The sequence below is a fragment of the Macaca thibetana genome, chromosome X (genome assembly GCF_024542745.1).
Source record: "Macaca thibetana thibetana isolate TM-01 chromosome X, ASM2454274v1, whole genome shotgun sequence".
NCBI lineage: Eukaryota > Metazoa > Chordata > Mammalia > Primates > Cercopithecidae > Macaca > Macaca thibetana.
This window is the reverse complement of record NC_065598.1, coordinates 121907302-121927027: the sequence shown is the minus strand read 5'-3', so window position 1 is coordinate 121927027 and position 19726 is coordinate 121907302. Positions and strand designations below refer to the sequence as shown.

General features: G+C 35.1%; 1 protein-coding gene across 1 annotated transcript; it reads right to left on the bottom strand.

Annotated features, from left to right (window-relative positions):
• Positions 1–15743: 15743 nt before the first annotated feature.
• Positions 15744–17430, bottom strand: PRR32 (proline rich 32). The gene is made up of 2 exons (XM_050777477.1): positions 17411–17430; positions 15744–16620 (listed from the first exon to the last, which is right to left on the bottom strand). The coding sequence occupies exons 1-2, from the start codon at positions 17428–17430 to the stop codon at positions 15744–15746; spliced, it is 897 nt and encodes a 298-aa protein (XP_050633434.1).
• Positions 17431–19726: the final 2296 nt, after the last annotated feature.

The window sequence follows — 19726 nt, the reverse complement described above, 5'->3', positions numbered from 1 at the left end:
ACTACAGGTACATGCTACCATGCCCAGCTAAGTTTTTTTAACTTTATTTTTTGTAGAGACAGGGTCTTGCTTTGTTATCCAGGCTGGTCTTGAACTCCTGGGCTAAAGCAATCCTCCTGCCTCAGCCTTCCAAAATGTTGGGATTACAGGCGTGAGCCACCATACCTGGCTCCATTTTTCAATTAGTTCACAATGAAGGCACTAGTCTCTTTTGCATTGTGAGTAGTGTATTGGAGCAGTTCACGTTGGCTTGGTTCATAAGAACTGATTTTTTAAATTACAGAAATATATAAACAGGTTGTTAAACAGCAGTTTAAAGTAGGCTATAATGGGACTATGATTTGTAACACAAGAATTGTCAAATGCTACACATCAAGGTTTCTCCCTCTACCAATCCTCAAACCCCAATCTGGTTATTAAAATTTGCCAGACTGTGTCTGTTGGATGCATAAATGTCTTCTTTTGAAGACATTTTGAGAAGTGTCTGTTCATATCCTTCATCCACTTTTTGATGGGATTACTTTTTTTTTTTTCTCGTAAATTTGTTTGAGTTCTTTGTAGGTTCTGGATATTAGCCCTTTGTCAGATGAGTAGATTGCAAAAATTTTCTCCCATTCTGTAGGTTGCCTGTTCACTCCAATGGTAGTTTCTTTTGCTGTGCAGAAGCTCTTTAGTTTAATTAGATCCCATTTGTCAATTTTGGCTTTTGTTGCCATTGCTTTTGGTGTTTTAGACATGAAGTCCTTGCCCATGCCTATGTCCTGAATGGTATTACCTAGGTTTTCTTCTAGGGTTTTTATGGTTTTAGGTCTAACATTTAAGTCTCTAATCCATCTTGAATTAACTTTTGTATAAGGTGTAAGGAAGGGATCCAGTTTCAGCTTTCTACATATAGCTAGCTAGTTTTCCCAGCACCATTTATTAAATAGGGACTCCTTTCCCCATTTCTTCTTTCTGTCAGGTTTGTCAAAGATCACATGGTTGTAGATGTGTAGTATTATTTCTGAGGGCTGTTCTGTTCCATTGGTCTATAGCTCTGTTTTTTTTTTTTTTTTTTTTTTTTTTTTTTTTTTTTTTTTTTTTTTTACCATTAATGTGCCGTTTGGTTACTGTAGCCTTGTAGTATAGTTTGAAGTCAGGTAGTGTGATGCCTCCAGCTTTGTTCTTTTGGCTTAGCATTGTCTTGGCAATGTGGGCTCTATTTTGGTTCCATATGAACTTTAAAGTAGTTTTTTTCCAGTTCTGTGAAGAAAGTCATTGGTAGCTTAATGGAGATGGCATTAAATCTATAAATTACCTTTGGCAGTATGGACATTTTCACTTTTACACTGTTGGTGGGACTGTAAACTAGTTCAACCATTGTGGAAGACAGTGTGGTGATTCCTCAAGGATCTAGAACTAGAAATACCACTTGACCCAGCCATCCCATTACTGGGTATATACCCAAAGGACTATAAATCATGCTGCTATAAAGACACATGCACATGTATGTTTATTGTGGCACTATTCACAATAGCAAAGACTTGGAACCAACCCAAATGTCCATCAATGATAGACTGGATTAGGAAAATGTGGCACACATACACTATGGAATACTATGCAGCCATAAAAAAGGATGAATTTATGTCCTTTGTAGGGACGTGGATGAAGCTGGAAACCATCATTCTCTCAGCTAACTATCACAAGGACAGAAAATCAAACATTGCATGTTTTCACTCATAGGTGGGAATTGAACAATGAAACACTTAGACACAGGAAGGGGAACATCACACACCAGGGCCTGTCATGGGGTGGGGGGGAGGGGGGATGGATAGCATGAGGGGATATACCTAATGTAAACGACAAGTTAATTGGTGCAGCACACCAACATGGCACATGTATACATATGTAATAAACCTGCACGTTGTTCACATGTACCCTAGAACTTAAAGTATAATAATAAAAAAAATTGCCAGACTGCAATGTACAAGGATAGAGAAAGGAATCCATGACTCAGAGGGCTAGACGGTGGTGTTTTCATGCTATTTTGATATATACCAGTTATGATCATGCTTTTTCTTTCATTAAAAATATAAAAAATTGATATTAAGAACATTATGTAAAGTCGCACAACTAGCAAATGATCAAGCATAAACTCTGAACTGTCTGATGGTAAATTACATGTATTTTTTACTTTAGCAAATCCTTATCTCCATCTGGTGAAATTCTACTGATATTTCAATGTCCTGTTTAAACATAAGTCATTTCCACAAATTCTTTTCTGACTACCTATACTAGAATTTTCTGACTACCTATACTAGAATATATTAAAATTGGTTTGGCATACTTTTAACCTTTATAACTGTCTGATCATCTTACAAAATTTACTATATACTTCTATGTATTCTAAGTATTCCTGCTTCTTAACCCCTTCACCTGTATTGCACTCAAGAACTCTTCATAAATAAATGCAATAATCAATGAAGGTGTGGGGTACTAATGCCTATAGATTGCATTTGGGGACAATTAAAATGTTATAAAATTAGATGGTAGTGATGATCACATAATCTTGTGAATGTATTAAAAATTACTGAGTCATAAAAGTTACAAGGGGGCATTTTACGGTATATGAATCATATCTCAATTTAAAAGGTAAAACATGACACTTTTTAAAACCTATTATGTTCAGTCATGTGAAATTGCCATTTTTATCCATCAAAATGACTGAATCAACAATATATGAACTGAATCATATGGTTGGTTCTAATATTAGTAGGAAGTGACTCCCAATAATCTAATAACGTGTTTCTAAGAGTAACATTAATAATTCTAGTTGTGATGATTTCTCAATCCTGACGTCTCATCCAGGAAAAGAAAGCAAATAATCTCCTTTGCATTTTTGATTTCTCACTCATAAATCCTCTGTTTCTTATACTAGTGGATCTTTGCTTGATAGTTATTGAAGATAGTGAAACCTGAATTCTAATAATTTCAAGACTCAGGTGCTTGAAGTCCCCAAACTTTCCAGTATACAGGATTCTCAGAAATTCTAGGATAAGTATATCAGCTACTGACAAAATGTAGGAAACTCACAATCCCTGAGTAGCAATGGTCACATGCTCTGATACAATTCTTCAGAAAATGTGGAGGATAGTAGCACTTCTCAGAAATTACAACAGAACTTATGTATATTTAGGAAAGCAGCTGTCCTATGTGAACATAAATAATGTATGTGCTGCTCAGAGAAAGATTAGAAATGCTTAAATTGCAGAAAGTGAAAAAAAAGGCAGAATAAAGAAAATATCATAAGATGGATTGGTTCAGTGGACAGGATCATTCATTGAAGGAATATTTAGTTTGTGAAGATTTCTGTTTCCCTAGAGAAAGTTAATTTGGAGAAATATTTGGTACATTTGTTATTAAAGATGTCTGTACATTAAGGTATAAAGAGATCATTTCAACTTTTCATTATGTCTCTTGAGCAGGTGGTTACATTGTCCATCACATTTATTGGCAGAGTGGGAAATATGAATATTCAAGGGCATACTGGCAGAAGAGTAGGAACAATTTTTGCATTATACTTTAAATTATCTAATAAAAACTATAGAAGAAAATAAAGATATGTAAAAGACCCCGAGGTCAAAGAGTGTGTACTTCACCTGTACCCTGGTGCTCTTTCACTCTCTCTTACTCTGTATGATTTTCTTTAGAATATTCTACTCTAAATTCTGAAGGGCATAGCCTTGTGAATCCAGTTTGTCAAGACAACATGTAGTTGAGTACACTTAAATATAAGTTGACTTATTGTTATGCAGATTGTGGTGTATGACTTTAAAAACTGCACATTTTCTCAACAGAAAAATGTACTTTAAAAAAAAATGATATAAGTGTTAGTACTGTTAAAGACACAGCATTATCACTGTTTTCTATTATGTTGCAATAGCATGGTGTAAACCAGAAATAAAATTCTAAGCCCTCCAACTGACTGTATGAATCCTTCCTCTCAGCCAAGGGGATTCCAATAAAACCTGAAAAACTAGTTCCGGCCATGATGGGAGATGGAGGTTGAACATGCCTCATTATATTCTCCTCCCTTCAGAATTCAGGCACAACTGACCAGCATTAACATTAAAACACAGATCTTAAGACTGATAGAATAGACTCTTTGTAGCAATAAGATACCAAATTCCAATCTGACTCTAGTATAGCATCACATGACATATAGCAGGCCCTGAGGGAAACTGAAGTATTTTACCATAAAATACATTTCTGACATACTTTGAAATAGTCCGGCAGAGGTGTTTCTTGTGGGGGAAATTTACATTATATAGATAATCTTCTTCCATTTTCAGGTCTTTTTCTGAGCCTGAAGAGACTAGTCGAGAGTCGCAGTTTTTAAAGGTCTCAATGGGAAACATTTGCCATCTATTGTCTCTAAGGGTGGCCACATATGAGACTTCATCTGTATAATGAGAACCTTGGTCTCTACAACCTATATGGCATCTTAACCCAGACTCTTCTTTCTACTGATTCCAGATCTTTAGATAATAATTTACCTCTTTCAACCAATTGCCAATCAGAGAATCTTTGAATCCACCTATGACCTTTGATCCCCTGCTTTGAGTTGTTTCACCTCTTGGGATCAAACCAATGTATACCTCACTTGAACTGATTGATGCCTTTTGTCTTCCTAAGATGTATGAAACTAAGCTGTAACCCAGTCACCTTGGGAACATGCTCTCAGGACCTCCTGGGGCTGTGTCATTGGTCATGGTCCTCACATTTGGCTCAGAATAAATCTCTTGAAATGTTTTACAGAGTTTGTCTTTTTTTGTCAACAACTGTATTGTAAACTTTTTGAGGCAAGTGTTTTTTCTTATTATGTTCTATCTTCTTTAGCATCTAGTTCAGAAGTGGGCAGGTGATAGTTTCTGCATTGATACCATAGGATATCTTACCTTTTCTCTTCTCTGAAGTAATCCTGAGGTGAAAGAACTCTGGAATGTGAGTTAGAGAGCCTCAAAACCTGAGTTCCTGACCTGTGTAAACATTACTTTTCTCAAATACAGCATAAGTTATTTGGACTAGTTTATTTCTTAGTGCCTAACATTTTATATTTATGCTTACTTTCTGCTCACCTTGTCAATTAATAATGCAATTATAATGTGCCTAACATTTTATATTTATGCTTACTTTCTGCTCACCTTGTCAATTAATAATGCAATTATAATATATGCACTTTCCTCTTCTGTATAATACACAGGCATGTACATAGCTTAAGGAGACAATTATAGAAATATGAAGGCTTTTACTTCTCCTCTACAAGACATTAATCATTATCCTGAGTGAAAATTTCAATACATTTTTAAAAGAGGAAATGCCATATTCATAGGATGAATAATAAATGTATTTGAACAAGATATTTCATGACCCACTTATTGAGGAAAATAACTATTGTGCAATTGAGTGCATTCATAGCCAATTAAATGGCCAGATACCTGATCATACTGATTAATTGAAGAATTTATCTAGGAGAATGGGTTAAGGCTCTGCATTAAACCAATTCCACATTTCCTGTTATCAATGATTTTCAAAAAATATTTAAACTTCATTCCTTAACTCGATATAAGGATAAAAGTATGTTACTACCTTGAAGTGAACATTTTTCAAGTAGCATAGACTGTAATAATGGGCTAAAATCAACAAAAGAGTATTTAATGACAGAAATATTAGGCCACCTGTATGTGTAATTTTGAAGAATCAAACACATAGAGCAAGGGAAACTTTGCTCTCTAGCATCTCGAAATTATATAAGGCCTACATGCTTCATTTTACAATTATCTCAACCTAAGATACGATTGTATGTTGGTAGCCAAACAACCTAGTGATGGATGGTGGATAGTCTCTATAGATACTGGAGATGCTTGGTTATGAATCCAGAGAGTCTCTCTGAGTTTCAGTATATACATATATATATATATATATATATATATATATATATATATATATTTTATGTTTTTAGTGTCCTGTTTCAGAAAGAAACAACTGTAATGATCAAATAAATGTTTGTTTTTAGTATTTGTAAGGGTACAACAAACAATATTAGTATATTCAATTTTCAGAATTTATATATTTGTTGTTACATTTCAAATAAAATGTATTGGGTAGTTTCCACTTAGTGGTCAAATAATATATAAGACTAGAAAGCCACACTGTACAGCGTTTATATTGTGGGCTGCACATGGAGACTTAGAAGGGAGTTCACATGGCTTCACTATTCACACATAGGGACATCACTCAGGCTTGGTTCTAAATAGTAAGGTAAGTAAAGGCTGTTCTTACAACTATAACTTTGGAATTGCACTTAGAATAAAATCCTAAGTTTGTATGCCCACAAGTCTTTCAACAGTCTGAACTAGCCTGTCTTTCCTACCTTACTATATGTTGTTCTTTTTTTTCCTCAATCCTTTAGCCAGTGTTCTTTCTTCTGTTCTTTGAATGCATCTGTGTATATACCGAGATTCATCTAATAGACACAAAACAGTTTAAAAATACATGTACTACGTAGCAAGGGTGTGTAGAAAATGCAACTTAAGTAGCATGCAAGTAGGTTTGTCTAGGAAATATTTTAAAAAATGTAAATACAATATATCAATGTTGTTTAAGTTAGCTATTTTCCATAGTTGTTATCATCATCTTTTACCATAGCTTCCTCAAAGCCAGTATTTCGGAACTAACCAATTTTAACTTTAAAAGGTCTTATTTATAACATTCTTTTATTGTGTTAGAAAAAATAAGATATCATGAATATTTATTTTTCATGAGAATCAGTGACAACACAAAATATTGAGTAAATTTTGTTCCATTTTATTAGTGAGCAGGGTAGGCCAAACTGAAATGCCAGTTTGGTTCATTTAAAATAAAATTTGCCAAAATCTATGTTGTCGAGGGTGTGGGTAGACTGAAAGGGAATGTGAGGAGAAAATAAATTGAAGACACAGTACTGTAGCATGGTTTTGATTTAAGTGAACATTTTCTGAGCTTTATAGTTACCAAATCTTGCATATGGAAATTATAGTTGCTCTTAATCTGCTTTAGAAGACTGACGCAAATATTAAAAAGTAATGAACTTACAAGATTGTTTGTTAATTCTACATAAAAGCGCTAATTATACATCATTTCCTGCCTACAGCTAAACCCAAGAGACGTCTTCTAAGAAATTGTTAAATAAGCTTCTTCACTAGAAATGTGAATACAGCTGAATTGCATGATAAATTTCCATTTAAGGACTCCAGTGCTATCTCACCCTTAAAAAATAAAGAGAAAATAAATACAGGGGAAAAAAAGGGCGTATTAATGTATTCAGGGAGCAAAATTATTTTGCTCATGGGAAGTGCCTCATTAATATAATTACATCTGATTTCAACATATGTTTTAAAGGATAGATGTTATAAGAATTATATTTACTCTATATTTGCAGGCTTATTATATTGAAAGCTTATTGTAAATTTCATTGTTATTACTTTTAATATTTTAATAGTATAAGTTAGAGCAGTAATTTTCCAAAGTATATTTAAAATGCTACCCTGGTGCTTGGGTTTCAGGGTTCTGGCTATACTTTTATATTATTTCTATTAAAGTGTTTGTTATACAGGTGCAGGAGAGATGCTTTATGGGTTTTTTCCTTTGTAGAAATATCATTAAAGCAACTGCCTCTTATCGATTTTATTTTTAATTTACTTTTTCATACGAATCCATTTTCCACGTCTAATGGTAGCTTTTAGCAGGTAATTTACAGGTAAGAACCTGCTAGTCTTTGATCATTTGCTGGGCCTGTTGAATGGCAATTATGCTTTAATTCTATAAACCCTGAAAATGTGTTTTTTTTTTTAAACTAGCATTATAATCTTTGACAATTTTACAGTCTTATTGGATATAAAGGTGTTTGGAGTCATTGGTTATTAACCTGAGAGAAAATTAGTATCTACGGTTTCTGTGGAGAAATTAGAAAAAGGCACTCACTCTGGGCAGATAAATTAGAAAAATTTGCCCTCCCTCGGGTACACTGCTTAGCAAGCAGAGTATAAGCTTAATTTTAGCCCCCATTTGTACCTCTAGGCAACATTGTGCAGAGTACTAACTGTGCAACCACTGTGGTACAGCCCAGATTCCATTTTTTTTTTGCTCAGATTCCTGGTTCCTAGCCTGTCCTGGCCAGCCATAATCTATTGATGCTCAATGCCTGTGAAAACAGGTGTAAAACTAAATATCAAGTCCTTGCCCTCATTTTGCCAAGCATAAAGAAATAAAAGTTTGCAATTGTATGGTGCTGCTCGGTTTGTCTTACATAAACTTTTTGACATAGACTTCTGTAGCTACTCTCATCACACCTGATTTATTTTCACTTTCTCTGGGTGCTCATTTATTTATAATTATGGATATACAATATCTATAGCATTTTTTTCTATTGTAACTTAATTGTTTCTATTTGAAATATTGAAATCATTAAAATGTAAAGCTGAAAGATACATTAGACTTTATATATTATTATCTCCTTTTTATCACAACTCTAAAGTTTAATTGAAATAGTAAAAATTATTATTATAGAACTTTAAAAATATAGATAAGTAAAAAGAAGAAAACTGGATATTTCCAGACTCTTTTCAAACATTTTTTACTTAAAATGTATGTAGAAGGTTTCATTTTTAAAATTGTATCTGTCTGTTATTGTTCTGATGGGACATTAGGTATTCTATTATCTGATTTTACCACAATTTTAATTAGACCATTATCTGTTTAGGAATATTTAGTTTACTCCTGACCTTTTTGCTGTCATAATAGGCATAATGTAAGCTAAGACTAACATATTGTATCTAAACCTCTATTGATATCCATGATTATTTCCTCAGACTAAACTCCAACAAGTGGAATTTTTAGATTAAAAAAATTACAATTTTAAGGTGTTTGTTTCAACTTGCTCTCAATAGAAGTTCTACTATTTTTTCTCTCACAGATAGTATATGAAAGCACTCATTTGCCTAAATCTTTTCTAACAATAAACATAATTACATGAAATAAACTTTTCCATTTTGATAGATAAGAAATTGTGTTTATTAATTTAATTTTCATTTATCAACTTATGTGTTTATTGGTTATTTTTATTTCTTATTTTGTAAATTATCTTTTGTGTTATTAATTCATTTTTCTATAGAGATATATAACTTTTCTTATTGACTCAGTAAATAATTTATATATTAAGAATATTTAAACCTTTTTCTAAATACATTGCAACTTTTCCCTCAGTTTGCCATTTGCTCTTCAATCTGTTTATGGCAATTTGGCACAATTTTAGAAAATAGTATGTTCTTACGTGATTTATTTCTGTAAAAAGAAAGGTCAAGACTACATCAATATTTATCTAGTTCTTATATTGTCTTCTTGTATTTATGGAGAGTTTCCTCTTACCATGTACATATATCTTTAATATATTTAAAATGCATTTTAAAATGTAGTTTAACGAGAAGATTCTGATTCCACCACATAGTAACATTTTGTTTTTAGTCAAATCACTAAATCTTCGAAGTCTCAGTTTTTCTATCTGTAAATTGAGGACCTATCAGACCAACAGAAGAGGTGGAAATTCTAAATAAAGACTCATTAGCATATGAGAACCCACTGAACCATAAAGAGTATACCTTCTGTTACTGGTAAAAAATTAATTTTCTGTTAGTAATCAGTTACTTCCACAGTTGTTTATTTCATTTTAATTTTCAATTGCACCCTAGGGAGAGTATTTATTGAATGTATTTTACATTTAATAAAGGCAGATTGAATAAATAATTTTAAAGCCCATGGATTCCTTGCTTTATACTTTGTTATGTTTGCTTGTTTGTTTTGGCTAGAAAAGCCTAAGACTCAAAATTGAATGACTTTTTACCAGTTTTCAGTCAAGGGTTGATTTTCCTTTGCAGCCTCCATTGCTGGCCATGTTAAAAGAATAACATCAAGTTAAGTATAAAGAACAACATTTAGGCATTGTAATTACCACTTTCCTTATATAACTTCACTTCATATACAATGAATAAAGGAGAAATGAGCTTTTACACTGTTTTGAAATGACATGTTCATGGGTTCATTCTACTCATAATGTTAGCAACATTAACTAATTATAAACTTGGACACTTTGGGATGCATACAAATTGCAACTGATTTGTGAAAATATCTAGTACTGAAGATTTAACAGCTCATATAAACCCTAAGGAGATTATTTTTAAACTCGTATTGTTTTCTAGACATGGAATTATCCATGGTTTTACTGATGATCTTTATAGACTATCTCATAGGTAGTTTTAAACTATGAAACATTATGTTGGACTATTTTTCTCCAGATGTGACTAATTACTAATACATTTTTAAAACTGCTCTATTTATAGATAATCAACCTTTTATTTAGATCATTAAACACTGCCTTCACTTATTTATTATAGAATGCATTGTTAATTAGCTATCAAGTATCAATGAGGATTAATAAAATGAATTTTTTACCAAAAGTAGGTATGAGTATTCCCCTGGTGAACATAATAGATTACTTGTTTTCTGGATAAAGTGTGCTTAAATAATGTCAGCAATTCTACCTAAGAAATTATAATTTTGTGGGGAGGAATAAAAGACAAAATTAGAAAATCATCAGTGTACCTCACTAGAGGAAAGTTATTAAAGTTTAAATTTAAAAAATGAAGATCTGGTATATTTGAGAACTTTAAGGAAAACATGTTCTTGTTTGAGCCCAATTCATTGCATACCCACATCACCAACGAAGTTAACCTGGATGATGATGTGTTTGTTTGTCTAGGCTTGTTTGGTGGATTAATGAAACCTAAACCAGAAAGTGTTTCCAGTTTGGCATAGGGAATGTGAGATTGACTGCTATCTAAGGAGAGATATTTATAGGAAGGAATGAAGCAGTGGTGATGAATTCACTTTGGCGCGGTGGCTCAAGCCTGTAATCCCAGCACTTTGGGAGGCCGAGGCGGGCGGATCACGAGGTCAGGAGATCGAGACCATCCTGGCTGACACGGTGAAACCCCGTCTCTACTAAAAAATACAAAAAAAACTAGCCGGGCGAGGTGGCGGGCGCCTGTAGTCCCAGCTACTGGGGAGGCTGAGGCAGGAGAATTGCGTGAACCCGGGAGGCGGAGCCTGCAGTGAGCTGAGATCCGGCCACTGCACTCCAGCCTGGGCGGCAGAGCGAGACTCCGTCTCAAAAAAAAAAAAAAAAAAAAAAAGAAGACTGGATAATATTTCTCTAATCACCTCATCCCCACGGCCTCAAATCTGTGGCTTTTGCACATAGATTTTTCTGTCATGAAACATTTAATATGTAACACTACTTTTTTTCAAACCACCTCACCCTTTTTTCTCTGGATTATATTCTGCCACATCCAAATTTATTATTTTTCCCATAGTATTTCCAATTTGCAGCTGCTTCCTGTTCTAAAGAATTTTGTATCTTCTTAACTGACTGTGTCCCTACCCCCTCTATTTTTAATCTTCAGTCTTTCTCCATCTGTTCTTCTCTTTGTCACATGTGCAAACACCATCCATCAATTCCCCCATACTCCCTGTGCTGCTTTACCTCTGAGTCACAGTTTTTATAATCGGGGTGTTTGATGAATCAGTTACAAGTATAATTTTCCAAGCAAATTTTATGATCAAGCATGATTAGATGGATAAAGTCCTTTGTTGCAGGATTGATGCATTTATGGGCTTTATTTATATTGTTTTATTTTACATGAGGAAGGGAATTTTCAGAGTTGAGGAAAAATATAGTTTACCTGTATAAAATAATACAGCACACCCTTTCATTCCCAAAAAGAAATAGCCAAGTCACTTTCATAAAAGTAAGTTTAACTGAGAGGTTTTGTTTTTGAGAAATGCAAACACTGGAAAGTTTTTCTGAATGACAGTAAAGTCCTCAAAGGTGGGTGAGAAAGTGCATTTATTTAATCATTGTTTAGTAAGAGTAGCACCTTCTCAAGCACTTAAGAGAAAGATTGCATGATGAAGCACAATTTCTCTAACTTCTCAAATCTAGACTTGATTTGATAAATGCTATACATTATTATTATAAGACAACAAGTAATATCACCAAAGAGAAAAAGATGAACTATTTTACTTAATTCAGTCTTATCTCCTTATCTTTATATGGGAATATCACTCAATCCATCTCATTATAAAGGAGACATTTAAGGTTTTGTGGTAGCTATGAAATTAGCCTTTGACCTGACATTATGTTTTTTACCTGTATAAAATATATTTTGACTCTGACTTTGGCTCATTTGTCTTGAAATAGGGTCATTTTGCATAGCCCATTATTTAGGGACTTTAAAAATTATCTCTCAGTAACAATGAATAATGCACAGCCATTGTTATAGTACTACATAATAGTTATGGAATGATTTTCTTCTCTCCCATTACATATGTGCTACCCAGTTATTTAGTGACAACCTCACAGTGAGCCTCTTGTTTCATGGTGGAGAAAGATAGCACTGTGATTTCAACCTTAAGACTCCAGTGAAAATAAATAATTTGGTCCTGTTTAGTTTTTTTGTTGTAATAATTCTCAGAAGAATGAGGCATAATGTTAATGGCATTCTAGTTTATGAAAGACTATAAACTTTAAATATTTCATAACTTTGAACTTCAACCTTTTCAGTATTCTGCACTTTCATTGGCTGTATGTGTACCTTTTGCACCCATGCTACAGAAGTTGTAAACAGTGAAAAATAGAAATGGCTAATGAATCATACTGTAGACATGTAAAAGGTCAGTGTTGTAGAGTTTATTATTATCTTCTAGGGAATATATAGGACATTGAAATTCTGATGCTACAGTCTTGTGACAAGGAATATAATGAGAACTATAAATAATAAACAGTATAACATGAATCTTCTTGTGACAATGATTATAGCTTCAAATAGGAAATACTTAACCCGTTATCATTATTACCAGAAGAAAGGACTACTTTGTTGATGTTCATCTTTCTCTTTTGTGACTAGAATCTGTTTAAGCCACAGAGAATAAAAATAAATAATATATATTCAAGAGTGTTGAATACGTTACTTTATGAGTGCTTTCCAAAATGAATATCATGTTATGGTTTAGGATTAATATGGATCACATTCTACCAGAATAATTTTTAAAAGCAACTTTAAAGTGACTTGTTAGTTTAAAAACAGATGTTTTGCTGTCATTCAGGATACTTTCATGTGTGATAACAAAGTAATACAGTATTTCCATGCAGAAGCCATGTATAAACAAAAATATTTGCATTACATTTGCATTTAATAGCAGGATTCCAGGCTTATTTCATGCTTGCATCCATTGAAACTGGTTTTATAGGCACAGAACTCTTCATAAACTAAAGAAAACATATTTATCCTGCACCTCAGAGGTATAAATAAAACTTTGGTGTCTCAATTTGCTAATAGGTGTTCATTATTGCTTACTATTGGTATTCAGTGTTTAGACATGACATAGAATATATTTTTAAAAAACACACACAGGGTGAGGAAAGAGAAAAGAGAGTTGAAAAGCAGCCAATTGTATTGATGTCACTTGCTTGTTCTAGTCAATTCGTCATGGATTTCTTTAATTAATTGTAAGCTAAGTTTTTCTGAGTGTTGATCTGAGCTACTTCCTTCCTTTGAGCAGGAAAACGAATCCTGTCCTGCTGTCAATTACACCTTTCGGCAACTCTCTAGGGACGTAGCACTACCATTGACATGATGACTTGATTTCTTCTCCAAACATCTTTAAACATCTGGCTCCAAAGAGATTTTGATGACCTACTTCTCTGTTCATAAGGATTAAAATTCAATAAATATTTAGTACACTAGGACTAAGCTACCTTATCATGAGCAGCTGTACAAAGATGTGCTGAATACTTCTGTTCAATCCACCAGAGTGAATTGGTGGAATCATGACAGTTTCAGGAAATACATGGGGTGAGAGGAATTCTATCAGGCACTATCCAGATATTCCTGCTAAACCTTAGAATACCACCTGTACATTTAGAATGACTTATTATTTTTTCTAACAAAAAAAGAAACTTAATGAATCTATGTGTCCTTCTCACCAGAGTAGAAATGACTCTTTGTTGGTGCTAAAAATTCATTATTAGTTTTTGTCTCTGGCAGGTTTTTTCAACCTCTGTCTAACTGGTTAAATCACCTACAGTATCAGCACAGAATATTAAAAATGCTTATTTGAATAAACATCCTCTTCAGACATTTCTAGTTGACTGGTTGTTCATGTACAATGGCACTATGTTTTAGGTCATTTACTATATAGTGAATTGTTATACAGCTGTCAAAATGTACATCCTTTCACACTGCATGCTGCATTCTTATTTTTGTTACTTGAAATTTTAAAAGCTCTCATCTGAACATTTTGATAATCTCTCAGAACCATCATTATAATGGGGTGCTGTAACAAATTATGAGGAATACAAACACAGCAGTATCTGAGAAAAATATTTCCATGTGAGTAAAGTATTTTCATTTGCACTTCAAAGTTTTGAGCATATAGTGATATGGTTTGGCTGTGTTCTCACCCAAATCTCATCTTGAATAGTAGTTCCCATAGTCCCCATGTGTCTGTCTTGGGAAAGATCCACTGGGAGGTAATTGAATCATGGGGGCAGTTATCTTCATGCTGTTCTCGTGATAATGAGTGAGTTCTCACAAGATCTGTCAGATTTATAAGTGCCTCCCCGACCTTCACTCTGCACTTTTCTTTCCTGCTGCCATGTAAAGAAGTACGTGTTTGCTTCCCGTTCTGCCCTAATTGTAATTTTCCTGAGGCCTCCCAGCCACGTGGAACTGTAAGTCAATTAAACCTCTTTTCTTTATAAATTACGCAGTCTTGAGTATGTCTTTATTAGCAGTGTGGGAATGGACTAACACATATAGTAAGCTCTTTGTTGAGACAAAGGGTGAAAGGATCAGTCCCGTTCCACCTTGATTTTGAACTCTTATTGAGCCAGAGCTATATATACTATGTAATTAGCAACAAGGAAAAGTTGAAACACAAACACCAGTTCGTGTTGAAGCAGTGGTCTAAGAATATGCTTCCATCTTCCCTCCTCCTACTTTCCTGACTTTTCAACTTGGTTCTGCCTGTGACTGCTAAATGTTGACTCTATTACTCTCACCTCAATCTCATCTGGCTTCTTTTACCATTTGTTCATTTTTCTCTATTATCTGGACTTTGGGCTGCCTTTATGAACCTTTTCTTAATTAAGCCATCCAGTTCTGAGCACCCCTTATAGTCTTGGGTAAATAGAGATTCCCCAATCTAGCCTTGGCCTAGGAAGAACCTAACCACCCTTCCCCAGTCACACTACAAGACAACTCAGTAGAAAATAGTAACAGTCATTTAACTAAGCTATTTAGAAAACACTGACAGGGTTGTTTCTGCTTTAATTACTTAAAGATAGAATACAAAATCCAAGGCTTTGGTTCCTGCGGTGGTATTTTGAAAAATAATTTACAACATTTCAAAGTTTACAATCTTTATTGAATCTCCAGTATGTAGGGCACATTAGTGCTTAACAGAGTGTGGGAGAGTACAAGGCTTCAAACAGGGCACATTCGTGCTAAACAGTGTGGACGGGTACGAGGTTTCAAATATAAAAGCATATATGAATAACTTTCACCTCTCACCTCTTTCCACAACCCTTTTTTCATCCTTCCTTTTTGCCATCAGCTGTGCTCTCTGTTGGGTGATGCAGGAGCTGGCATTCCCCCAGAATGGAAATGGACAAAATAAGAAGGCAGTGGAGGACGAAATATTGGAGGAGGAGCAAAAGGAAGAAGCATAGCAATAAATGGATTGAAAATCGGAGGTCGAGGAGGGATGAAACAATGAGCAGCAGAGCAAGGAGGTAAACCTGGAGTACTGGAAGACAACGGGATAGGCCTTGGCCAATTATGTATGGGGTGGCATGGGTCCCCGAGTGGGAAAGAAACATGAGCCAGCTTTCCTCTGCAGGCTATTCGTGTATTTCTGGGAGGCACCTCCATTACTATCCCTGATCTAAGGGTGGTAATATGTGAAGGGCCTCTCACTTGTGGGCCCCTGGGTGAACAGAACCCTTTACCTCGTGGCAAAGCCACATACAACCTTGCATTATTACTCCCTCTCTCAGTGCCCTCATTGTTGACCTTTGTGCCCCCTACTATCAGCGCAGGAGGGCTGCCAGAGACTTCCCAGGACACATTAATAGCATCCTGTCCCTCCTGCCTCCAGCCTGCCAGTGCATCAGAGCTATTTACTTCTGCTGTTGCTAGGGACTCTTCTGCAACAGCAGGTGGTGGCCCATAGGGGTGTCTAAGAGCTCTCAAACTATGAACAGGAATGCAGGATCCTGTTCTCTCAGAGGGGCACTCCGGTTGCTCGCTAGCCAGATCAGTCAGCACATTGACGGAAGGTCTCAGCAGTACTTGAGGTAGACCCCAGGGCTCTGTGTCATCCTCCGGCTTGGAACTCAGACATTGCAGGGGCATATCGAGGTGCAGCTCCTGGTTCCCATTTTTGTCCACAGCTACTACCAAGGGTGAAGGGGCGTGCCCTCCAAGGCTTGCAAAAAAAGAAATCAAACAGCTAATAAAAATGGAAATGCAGTGACCAGAAAATAGATAAAATATGTAATTGACTGAGCTCACTAAAATATACCAGGGAAAAAGGGAGTGCCCTCTCCCCTATGTGTAGCCAAATACTTGCTCAGTGCACTGGCCTCTTCCCAGGTGGCTTCTTTAGTACTAGGCTACAAGATTACCCTTCATGACTACTCAGTGACCTATTTCCTCATTTCCCCACCTCCACAAGGCAGCAAGGAAACTTAGAAGACGCACATAACTCAATAGTAAGCATATAATAGAAAATACCAGCTTTTTCAATTCTCTCTAGGATCTATGATTCACTAATCCTGGCATTCAGATTCTGGCAAGATTGTTCTGGTATGTCTTCCAAAGTAAAATATATTTTTCTTCACAGAAGTCAAAGAAAAGTTAATTATGTTAACAAACACAAGTTTCTCTTCTTGAGGTATCATTCAACACTCACACCAAATTTTGTTAAAAATTCCTTTCATTCAACCAACACCACACCCTAGAGTAACAATTTCCTCATGTTTAAACCCCACTGTTTAGACTAGGGCTTTGCAAATTTTCTTTCAAAATTACACTTCAAAGTTGCCACTCTTAAATCCAGTATTCTTCGTAACTAAATTTATATCCTTCAAGTTTTTGTCTCTGATTTCCTCCCACATTTCCTCCAATCCACTCATCCCTGTCCCAGTTACACAATAAAGCAATTCAAACTGACTTTGCCTTCAAAATTAAACAGTTGTACTCGGTTTTGTACTTACACGTTTTCAATACAAGCCATGCAGAAATTTGATCAGGATAGCTTTCCTGAGGTGGTGGAGATAACCCGCTGAACAGGCCAGAAATGACTCCTGCTTCTGCCTTAGAGGCTTGGCAACTCGAATGAAGCCAGGGACCAACTGCTTCTTTCTAGATTTGGAGTTATCTTTCTGGGGTTACCAGTTGCTAAGGAAGGGAGGGAGAAAAGGAGTGGGGAGGGGTGGGGATGAATCTGTGACACGCCTTTGAACTTAAATGTGGGACTGGTGTTTGCACAGTAGTAGATGGATGGTAAAGCCATTCACTACAATAATTCTGATGCAGGGCAGTTGGAAAGACAAATCGTTTCAAGAAAGATTTAGAAGAATCATGGAAGCGTGATATTTTTTAAAGAGCTATTTATGAAGTTTTAGTTTATACAAGGTAGTTGTCAAGTCTCCTCAAATCTGGAAACGCATTCAGCAGAGGACTGTGCCTAAAATTGTAATTTAAACTTCCAGTTTGGGGATGCATATTATTAACTTGATGGGGAACGAAAGTTTGGGGGCTAAATTGCTTTTCTATCTGTGAAGATGAAACAAGAACTCTTCTAAGAATCATTGTGACATTATTTTTTAGCCTCTCACGTTGCAGTTATATCCTTCATCTTGCCTATTAGTTTATAAACTCTCTTTCTGTCTCTGTCTCTGTCTCCCTCTCTGTCTCTGTGTGTGTGTGTGTGTGTGTGTGTGTGTGTGTGTGTGTGTGTGTATTTCCTGTAATACAGCTCTGGAAGTTTCTCTCAAGTTGGGAGGGTCAGAATAAATGGCATAACAGTTATCATAAATTTATAAATATTAGCTCAGATTTGGCCTTTTAACTTTTTTGGCTAGGGAACTTTCTGTTTGTCCTGCCTAAATTTCATCCACTTCCCTTACTTTAAGCAAGTGTACTTTCCCAGCTTTCTTTTCTGCCATTGATCTACAGATTAATTGCTCTGAAATTACAACAACCATTCCATCATCCAAGATAACTAACGTTGCTCCAGGACAAAGCCATAAACTTGGCAAACCTGCCTAAATTTACATAAAATTTATGCTGTGCAGGCTAGACCTGGGAGATTGTGTCTTCCTTATTTTCAATATTAGCATATGCTGCTAAAGTTCAACAGTAATGTATATTTCTTTTCTCTTAAGGAAATATAACAGACTCAGACATCATGTGCTTCAATTTTTAGATATGTGGTGTCTGTGTATCTGTGAGAGAGAGAGAGAGAGAGAATAATGCATAAGTACAAAGTACTAATGTAAAGGAATGGTCACTATTGCAAATCAACACAACTCATATAGAAGTGACCTTTGGGGTCTCCAAGTTCACATCTTCCTGTCAGAGTGTGTTTTCTCCATCTATACAAGAAAGTGGCATGTTTCCATCACATTTTCTAGAAGAATCAGTTCACTTGCCTAGCGTGGTTCACTATTAAGTAATCTCTTGATTCCCCAGATTCTGTTTCTATTCTTGCTTCAGTTTATTATGCACCTTGTCCTCATGTAAAAATAACAGTATTATTAGCAATATTATTGCTGTGGAGTGCTAAGGCTCTTTTACTTCTTGTCGTATCAGAGAGGAAATTGCAACTTGGGTTAATGCCTGCTAATAGTTGGCAAATCACATTTAGATAAATAGTTTCAGTATAATAGGTTGCATATTTTTTTCCTGATAATAGCAACAAAGCCTGAGGAATGTCTTTTGTTCTTATCAAATTATTATAATAATAAACTGTTTTTTACCTAGAAATAGCTGTTTGGTAAGATATCATCTTAATTGGATTACATAAGAGTACAGTGTAATATAGGAACCAAATTGCTGGGGACAATGACAATGACCATGGCACTAAGAATTTTCCAAAGCCATGAAGTGTATAATTTATGGATATTACCTCATATTTTGTTTGTAACTTGTTTTCTCTTGTGCAAATAGTCCATATTTATTGAATTCCTACTGCATGCATTCACTAGTGTGTTAAGTGTTGATTTTACTAAAAATGTTAAATACTCAATCCATATTGATTTCAGGGAATGTTCTAATTCTCTTGGGAGGCAAAGTTACATCTATAAAATTATTGAAAAATTGTATAATTGTATAAAAAATAGACACAGACCATTAGCTGCATGGTATAAGCTAAGACTGCAATAGAAATTCAGAAGAAGGAACTATAATTGTGGTTTAAAGTAGTTGTGACACAGTTTATGTGGGATTAAAACTTCAACTGTGTTTTGAGAAATGGATACAATATACATGGGCAAAAAAGGAGATGCCATTCTATGGGAAGAACAGTT

Excerpts from the sequence above, each read along its gene's own strand:
- PRR32 (XM_050777477.1), bottom strand. The coding sequence starts at position 17,430 with ATGGCTTGTATTGAAAACGT. Across the intron at positions 16,621-17,410 it reads ATGGCTTGTATTGAAAACGT|CCTTGGAGGGCACGCCCCTT; the intron begins GTAAGTACAAAA and ends TTTTTTTGCAAG.